The following is a 9009-nucleotide window of genomic DNA, read 5'->3' as shown; positions in this document are numbered from 1 at the left end:
AAATTAAAATTAAAATTCTAAGACAAAAAAAAAAAAAAATCTGATAATGTATATTTTTGGGCCTAAGTACAGAATACCAGTTGGACCAGGTCTACTGTAGACCAGTCCAATCAAAATATTATACATATAATAATAATCCACTAATAAATTCATCCAAGGATATCATGCACTAAAATTAAAAAAAAAAAAAAAGAAAAAACGAGGGAAAGATTATCATTAGATGTCATTAGTACACCTATTGATTTCTGATTGAATTGGTCCATTATGAATACGATCCAACTAATAATTTTTTTTTACCATAATGCAAGTATTGTTGATTTGTAGGCAGCTGCTTCCATAATAATCTCCATAAGAAAATTTTTAGGTCGGAGGAGCAAACCCAGTGATCACAAGCACCGAATTGGGAAATGAACAGCCATAACGCAACCAAAGACCAGTTCAAGGCACTCGACATCCCAATTTGCATTAGTAATAAAAATATTAAAATAAATGGGTCTTTACGTAATAGGTATTTGCTCTGCCGCTTCACCGAGTTTTCTCCACCACCAGCGTACACCTTTCCGGATTAGTATTTACCATACTTCATATTTACCAAAGAGATCCTCCCCCAAGGGAAGGGGGGAAAAAAAATCTAAGCTTTGGTCTGGACAACATGATTAGCAACATGCACCCCATCATATCATCCAAACTCTTTTCCTGTTATCCAATTAATGACAGGATCGTGTCATTTTGTCGCCAAGGACCATTGGTAATGGTATCATAAATCCACACCCATTGCCTTTACGAATTCCTTAAAACCATGATACGTTCAAACCACAGAGTGCACCTATCGGGCCACCACACCATAAATCTAGAATGAGCTCAGAGAGAAATTCCAGCCCCAGCCTTCTCTCTATGTGGGACCTGCAAAATTATCTGACCAATGCGAATCCTATGATACAAAAATCTATGGGACAAATCCTATGGAGCCATGTCCTCCTGCTTGGGTAAATTTTCAGGTATCAATTTGGTGCTCAAGTTGACCATCCTAATAACAACACATTGGATCCAAAACACAACTTCATACCTGCGTTTTGCATTCAAGTACATCAAAGTCTCGTCGCCCATCATAGAACCCCAGATGTAGCCTGGAGTTAGATGGATTTAATTAACATAGCTGTTTCATTTCGGGCCTTGCGGTGATAACCATTATTTGAAACACTGGCTTTTTGCCATGAAATAAGTGACACTCGGCACCTAATATTGTCTTCACACAGTAGAGTTTCATGACATAATTATATGAAGGTTATTTTTGAACCGACTTGATCATTAATATAATGATATAAACAAGCATACGGAGTCTTAAAGTTTCGGCCTCTTCAGCCTGAGAAATGCTACTACTTGTACCATCATATTTGTATCTTCTCTCCACAAGCCTAATTTACATACAAACAGCTCCCAATTTTTTTTTTGAGACAGTTCTTAAGCAGTCAGCACAGAATGCGCCATCCATAGCAAAACATGGTAAAATATGCCACAAAAACAGCTGTTGGTAGCATCCAGTAACAACAACACTTGCCGCTTGAACCAAAAAAAAAATAAAAGAAGGAAAAACTCTAGTAGCAGTATCAAATCCTTTCAGCAATTTCTATGGTATTTACAGACAGAGGCTTCTAGCCATGCTGAAGTGCCATATTACAGACAAAAAAGGCTATATTTATAGCAGCCTGATGAAAATGATAACTTACTGGAAGTTACAAATTGATAAATGACTTGACACACAAATTAAATACATGGGGAGCCTGAGAAGGAAAACCACAAATAGCGGCTGCCAAAGTTGCGAGCTTTTGCCAAAGGGATGTACGAGAAAAAGGGCTGTACACCAGATGGATATCTCCTACATGAAATAGCTGAGTGCTGTTTTCTTCCTCGAACCGCCTTCGCCATATAGCTCATTCCATTGGAGAAGCTCACTCATATTTGTGGATTCAGATGATACACTAGCGCATACCTACATCATCACACAAATCAGTCAGCAAAAGAGTCATTCTTTTCATAAAGGTAAATGAAACATAAATTCCTATTTCAGCAAGGTCTTTTAGGGATAAAAGGGAAAAAGGATGAGCCACTATTTGCTAATATCAAACTATTTCTATATACATTCAAGCTTTTGCCAGGTCTTGACTTGAAACTGACATATGTACAGTCTTATAAAGCAAGGACATTCATTTCCAGATACATATTTGACAATACAGACATGATGATTCAACAACACTTTCAAAAAAATATATAATACAGTTAGAACAATGCAAATGAATAAATATATTCTTTACACATATGCTAAAAAAATTCCAAAAAGCATAATTAGATGTCAGAATGACACAGTGCATACGTCATGTAACATTCAAATTCTCAAATTGTAAGTACAATCAGTCAATGAAAGCCATCATGTTCATCAAAAAGTTTAACATTCATTAGAAAAGAAAAATAAGTCCCCTCATCCTGACATATCCCAGGGGTACCTTAAAAATGTATCCAGACATCTCAGGTAAGTATCCTTTCTAAACAAAATGGGATCCTAAAATATTCAGCACTAGGCTTGTATGCAATACAGTGGCATGTGAAATCAAGTGTTCGTGCTTCCTAGTATGTATAGTTAGACAAACAAGGTTGAGCAAAATCTTCTGTACCATAATAGGATGCTAGGGTCTCTCTTTTCCGATTGTAAAACAACAATCAGAATTCAGTACACTTGATTAGAGGAGACAGAGTAGGAGAAAATGGAGATCAAAGAGATTTGAGATCCCACTTGCGCACTCCCACTGGAATGCTAATATTGATGTTTGAACACTACTAATGAGAGACCTTGAATTTAATCAGCATATCAACAGTGGATGGCACTTGTAGATGCTTGCAGAAAGAGGGGAAAGCAAAGAAATCCACAGTGCTTCTACATTTAAAGAAATAGAAATTCCATGGAATTTCTGATGTTTGGAGTAGGATATGTGGAGATGTATATCTGCGTTGTGGATACCATATGACAGAGGAACATAGTCAAGGACAGAATGTTTGAGAAAGGAGATAATGCAGACACATGATGTTCCCTGCAGGGGCAAAGAACGTCATGTACAAGTGGCAAGCAAGACAGAATTAGCTTACACAAGATGAAGAAGAATTAGGAATAGATAGTTAAAAATATTTGAGAAGACCCTTTTTTTTTGAGAACCAGGATGGGGGAAAGCCCGGCCAAAACAAGTTGAGGGTGGCTTTTAAGCCAGGTCACCATTATCCAACATCCACCTACTGGGCATGGTGAACAGGCCCTAGGAAGCATTGTAATGAGACTAGATTCGTGCAAAAGATGAAACACCTTGAAATTGCAAAGAGAAGAAATAAGGAAAAAGAAACATATGCTTGACCCAGAAAAGATTGGGTTATTACAAGCCAGCCACAGTTACAAGGTATGCTGGAAATCCAAGCTAACTTTTTTTAAAGAAAAATAACATTAACCTGCTCATGTGCATATTTCATGTCCTCCATACTTAAAGGACGAATGTCGTCACATCCATGCAATGCAGGTAAAGGACTGCCTTCTGCTAATGCCAAAATTCTCTCCTGCAGAAAAACAATAATGGATGAATGATCATTAATGTCAACATTAACTAACAAAGAAGCACAAATTTCAGCTTCCAACCAAAAACAAATGCATATTTTAGTGAAGCAATTCATGTAATGGCAAAATAAATGTATTTAACTGTAATAATAGACAAAATAAAACAAAAACACAACAACAAAGAGCACTAGTTTTTGTGACTAATCAAAAAATCAACATGCTATTAAAATATATTATTGTATTCAAGTACTCAGTTGCTGTAAGATAAAAATGTATCACTTTGATGACCATATGAATGTTTGATGACCACATATATGCATGCACGCACGCGCGCGCGCGCACCATGTACATACCACTCATGACTTCCCTCTTGTTTTTTTTCATTCTTTCTAGAATCATTTTTTGCTCTAACAAGCACACCACAATGTCAACATGAACAATCAAAAATACATACATAGAGATCCAAACAAAACAAAAACACAATGAGAAGTCTGATATTTTACATGTATACATCTATGTGCTTAATGCAAGAGAGGTGATCAAAATAAAACCAAGGCATCATAGAAGTAGAACAATAATAAATGCATGAGTTAATATGTATGTGTGTGTGTGTGTGTGTATGTATGACTGCAGCACTAGATGAAAGCTTATAAACTAGATCAATATAGACAAACTGGTACTGTGGTATAAACTGGTAAGTGAGCAATTGTGCATGAGCATGTATGCGAACTTAGTACTATGGTATATAGTCGCTCCCTGTATCTCAAATCCAAGTGCTGTTCCTACTTCCTACCAATGTTTTAACAACTTAGCACACCAAGCCAACAACATACACTTTCTTTCCCCACCAACTACCACTCACTGCCATTAACGCTATCAATCCCACCTATCAGCAGTAGGTTCAGAGGTGAACTTGAGTTGGAATTGGGAATGCAGATAAATGTCACCAAGCTTGGAGAAAGGGGCTCCACGAAGTTGGCCATGCAGAGATAAAAAATGATTGAGGAAGAAGGGTTCCAGCAATGGAAAAGGATAGAGTAAAGAGGAATCCCTTTTTTTTTTTTTTCAGTTTTCGTTTCCTCTTTCCTTTTTCAGCCGCCCGCGGGGATCGGTCTAGGAGTAGGGTAAATAGTTGATTGAGCATGTGTTGGTGTTCCATTCAAATGATAAAAACCAGTAACTGTAAGAGGAGCAACTAGACAAGCAGCATAACCATCCCATGCATAGATCATAATTTGATAAATTACTAGTTCTGATTTTCACAACTTTTCCAAGACTAGATATGATCCAAATGAAAATCACATGCATTTAAGAATACGTTTTCAAGATGATTATTTGTTTGGATGGACGTAAACTTTGTCAAAATATATCTATAATGACTATTAGTTATTTAAATAATGAAAAAAAATAGTCTATAGTTAAAACATCCACTCAGGGCATGTTTGGTTGAAGGGAGTTGGACTCCGGAATGGGAATGGGAATTGAGTGACTCTCGTTCCAGCCATTTGGTTGGAGAGAGTCCCATTCCATTCTGATTCTAGGGTAGAATGGGATGCTCCAATCCCCCAAAATCCAATCCCTACTCTCTCCTAGTATTCAAATCCCATTCTGATTCTAATTCCGATTTCCGTCACAAATCTAACACATCAGCGGATAAAGCCATTCTGATTCCCATTCCAATCAATTCTAATTTCAATCTGATTCCAATTTCAGTCACAAACCAAACATGCCCTTAAAGTCAAGTTTTTAGTAATAAATTAGATAACACAGGCTAAAAACATAACTTATCTTAAGATAAGCATAAATCATGTAGTCGTTTCCAGTGTACCTTAATAGCATAAGCACAAACAAAGATCACTAAACATACAAGGACAAGGGTCATCATCCTACATATAAAGTTTCAGTATTCATGTTTCCAGAATTTTCTAATTTAGCATTATATGCATGTCAGGCTGTGTTGTCTTATAGGTTTAAAGCAGAATTAGACCACTTTAACCAGCCTATTCCACTTTAACCTGCCAACAATCTTTTCAAAGTAACTTATCCCAAGGATAACATAGGCATCACTAAAAGTAGGCAAAGATTGTTTAGGAGATAACCCTTAGTAAACTAGTCCAACATATATGGGGTAGCATACTCCACAATAAGTTAGGACTCTGTTAACCCATTTACTCCAGGCTAATTATTCTGCAACCAAAAACAGCCATCACATGATCACATATAAAGGATCAGAACTTAAAATCTTAAAAGAAATGATAAGATAACATATCCTGCAAAAGTAAAAAATTCTTACACTCTTAACATCCAGTTAGGATCTTCACCTAAATGCAGAACTCCCTATGTATCTCACAATGTATAAATGTTGAAATAATTTTGGTGAGATGACAAGTTGAAAGTAAAGAATGGATCCATAAATAAAAATCACCACTTGCTTTACAAACTAGAGATATACAACCAGAACTAGCTACCCCAGATCTTAAAGGAGGAAAAAGAAGATATTGACCAAATATTTCTGAGAATAAATACAAACCTTCTTTTCCTTTTCCAGAATTTCTCTAATAGGGCAATGTGCAGCAGTTACACACAGATTCTGAGAACAAAAGAAAGTTTAACGTCAAATTCTCAAAAAAACCACCAAAAGAAGAAATTGCAAAACATTGATTCAAACAAACCTTCAAGTCACTTCCTGAATATCCATCCGTCATATTGGCAAGTGCTTCCAAATCGACATCTGGTGCTAACTCCTCTTTGGCTAATATTACTCTGAGAATCTTTACTCGATTTGGTGCATCTGGTAAGTTTACCATTAACCTAAACAAATATATAGATTAAAATCATTACGTTACCATTTAAGTTGCAAACCTGTAATACTTGCCACATGCAACTTCAAATGATGGTATTTACCTCCGAGGAAGCCTCCTTATGACAGCCTCATCAAGGTCAAAAGGCCTGTTGGTGGCAGCAAGCACCAATACACGTTCTTTATCTTTTGTCCGCAACCCATCCCAATTTACCATGAACTCATTTTTCATCTTGCGCATGGCTTCATGCTCTCCAGGATTTTCTCGCCTGCCCAACATACTGTCAACCTGCACAAGGAAATGTAAGTAATCACCAAGAATAATTGACACAACAGAATTATTGGCCTCTAAAAAGTAGAATGAAAAATGATGCAGCTTGAAGTAGAAGGCAGTACTGACCAATTATTAGTGAAGAGAAGAAAAAGGTTTTACTGATTTACTTGCTAACCTCATCAACAAAAATGACGCTAGGAGCAATTTTGCTTGCTAATGAGAAAACTGCTTTTACATATTTCTCTCCTTCCCCAAACCACTGTTACAAATGAGGTGCACATTAGATTTGTAAGGAATCAGAAAATATGCAACCAGTGTCAAGTGCTAATGCTTAATGAATTAATACCTTCGAGGTGATGCTTGACATTGATATATTGATAAAATTTGCACCTGCCTCTGTTGCAACAGCTTTAGCAAGCATGGTCTTTCCCGTACCAGGAGGACCAAAGAGCAATATTCCCTTGCAGGGCTGCAAAACAAGAAGAAAAGCTGATGTTGTCAAGTTTTGAAATATAATTTCCATTCTAAGGTAGCCATTACATATGCCACTTATGCCTTCCATATAAAAATAAGATTTATGAGCTCACATGTCTAAGAACTGATATCCTTCCAATGAGAATATCAAAGACATACATAATTTACATCCACAGGAGCAACTGGGAAACTTAACCTTCATCAAGGTGTTGTAGACCATGAATGTGAGCAAACTTAGTTGCTTGTCTTCCACCAAACAAATTTTCTCCAACAATGGGTAAGAAGTTTAAAAGCAAATATCATCCAGGACTACAAGAACGGCTAACTAGGAAGCATGCTAATATTTGGATGGCGTGTAGGAGGCTTATACCTTTGTTAATTGTCCTTTGCAGAACAATTCTGGCCTCTGCAGAGGAAGCATCACCAACTCCTTCAATGTGTCCTTCACATTCTCTAACGCACCAATGTCATCAAAAGTAACTCCAATGTCATTGGGTGGAATAACATCAGCTAGAAGTCTTTTCTCAAATTCATTCTCAGTGACCACGTCCTGGAATGTCAAGGCAAAAGATTAAGAGGAACTAAACCCTAAAATAGAACAAAACTAATGAGCTCAAAACTAAGTGTTAAAGGCATCACACTGCTAGAGCATATATCACACGCACATACGCATGGAGGGAGGGGATGAAAGCACACATACACACAGACAAGCATACACAGAGAGAGGGAGAGGGGAGAGGGGGTGGGGGAGGGAGAGACCTTGAGTGATTTCTTTGTACTCTTAGTATCATTTTGGATGCTTTGTAGCATACTTAGTCCATGCTTAATGCTGCCAGACATTGACAACAATGTTAGTGTGTCAGGAGTGGGAAAAATCAGTCTTAGGTTTCATCGTACAATACAGCACAATATTTGTCAAACATATAGAGACCTGTCACTGGAAAGTACAAGCTTGGCATCCTTGGCAGATGCTTCAATTTTATTGATCTTAAGGTGATGACTAAGTGCAAAACCAACTATTTTATCCACATCTGCAAAATAGAAAAACCAAAGATAAAAAGATAAAATAGTAAGCATATTGGCATAGTAAAAACAAGATGAAGAGAACCAAGTCCAAGAAAAAACTCACTTTCATTCGAAAGTGTTTGATCCTTTATGGATATAGTTTCAAGATCATTACAGTCTAATCCACTGCGGTTTAGAAACTGTAAAACATGGAAGGTCAAAGGATATTAGCTGACTGCAAATGATAATCTTACAGGTGATCATCAATCAACAATAAACCCATTCAAAAAAGAACAGTTGCAATGACAGATTAAAAGAAGCCTGATTTAATACTTGACTAATTTCAGATCATCTTAGTCAATATGCAATACTATTCAACAAACTCATGTGAAAACAAAATAACACACCAGCTAAAAGCATAATAACAGATAAAGGTCACCAACTTAAGGCTCACCAATAGTTAATTTCACACTTTCATTTACTTTACAGCCATGACTATGTCAGTGGCATCTCCTTAAGATTTTTAACATCCATTCAGAAACATATAGAGCAAAGGAAAGATCAGATGGCTGATTCTCCATCGAAACAATTGGGGAATGAAGAGGTCCATAACATCCAGAACCATCACAACCACGATACAGATATCTTGATTAACCAGATTATAATTAAGAAATATGCAATGACACAATGCACATGATTTATTCGAAGGGACAATTGATTGATGACTAAATCAAGTGATATTTGCATTGCTTGGTGATACACCATCAGAAGTAGAATTATGTATGGTTGTCTGACATATGGAAAGTAAAATCAACAAAAGAAACATGGTTAAAGCATGTTCACCATTAAAACAAATGAATTAGT

At 36.7% G+C, this 9009-nt stretch overlaps 1 protein-coding gene across 5 annotated transcripts in view; it reads right to left on the bottom strand.

Annotated features, from left to right (window-relative positions):
- Positions 1 to 1578: 1578 nt before the first annotated feature.
- The window catches only part of LOC105039839 (uncharacterized), a 32015-nt gene continuing 24584 nt past the window's right edge, over positions 1579 to 9009 (bottom strand). For all 5 annotated transcript variants that reach the window (XM_010916128.4, XM_073250402.1, XM_010916129.4 and 2 more), the window contains 11 exons: positions 8270 to 8345; positions 8072 to 8171; positions 7900 to 7969; positions 7511 to 7690; positions 7013 to 7135; positions 6842 to 6925; positions 6497 to 6681; positions 6265 to 6403; positions 6123 to 6182; positions 3490 to 3594; positions 1579 to 1990 (listed from right to left, as the gene is read on the bottom strand). In XM_010916128.4, the coding sequence (XP_010914430.1) occupies positions 1877 to 1990; positions 3490 to 3594; positions 6123 to 6182; positions 6265 to 6403; positions 6497 to 6681; positions 6842 to 6925; positions 7013 to 7135; positions 7511 to 7690; positions 7900 to 7969; positions 8072 to 8171; positions 8270 to 8345 (1236 nt within the window). In that variant the 3' untranslated portion in view covers positions 1579 to 1876. The remainder of the gene's footprint in view (positions 1991 to 3489; positions 3595 to 6122; positions 6183 to 6264; positions 6404 to 6496; positions 6682 to 6841; positions 6926 to 7012; positions 7136 to 7510; positions 7691 to 7899; positions 7970 to 8071; positions 8172 to 8269; positions 8346 to 9009) is intronic.

Source organism: Elaeis guineensis, chromosome 1, assembly GCF_000442705.2.
Source record: "Elaeis guineensis isolate ETL-2024a chromosome 1, EG11, whole genome shotgun sequence".
NCBI classification, from domain to species: Eukaryota; Viridiplantae; Streptophyta; class Magnoliopsida; order Arecales; family Arecaceae; genus Elaeis; species Elaeis guineensis.
Note: the sequence above shows the minus strand (reverse complement) of the source record. Positions and strands in the feature narration are given on the sequence as shown.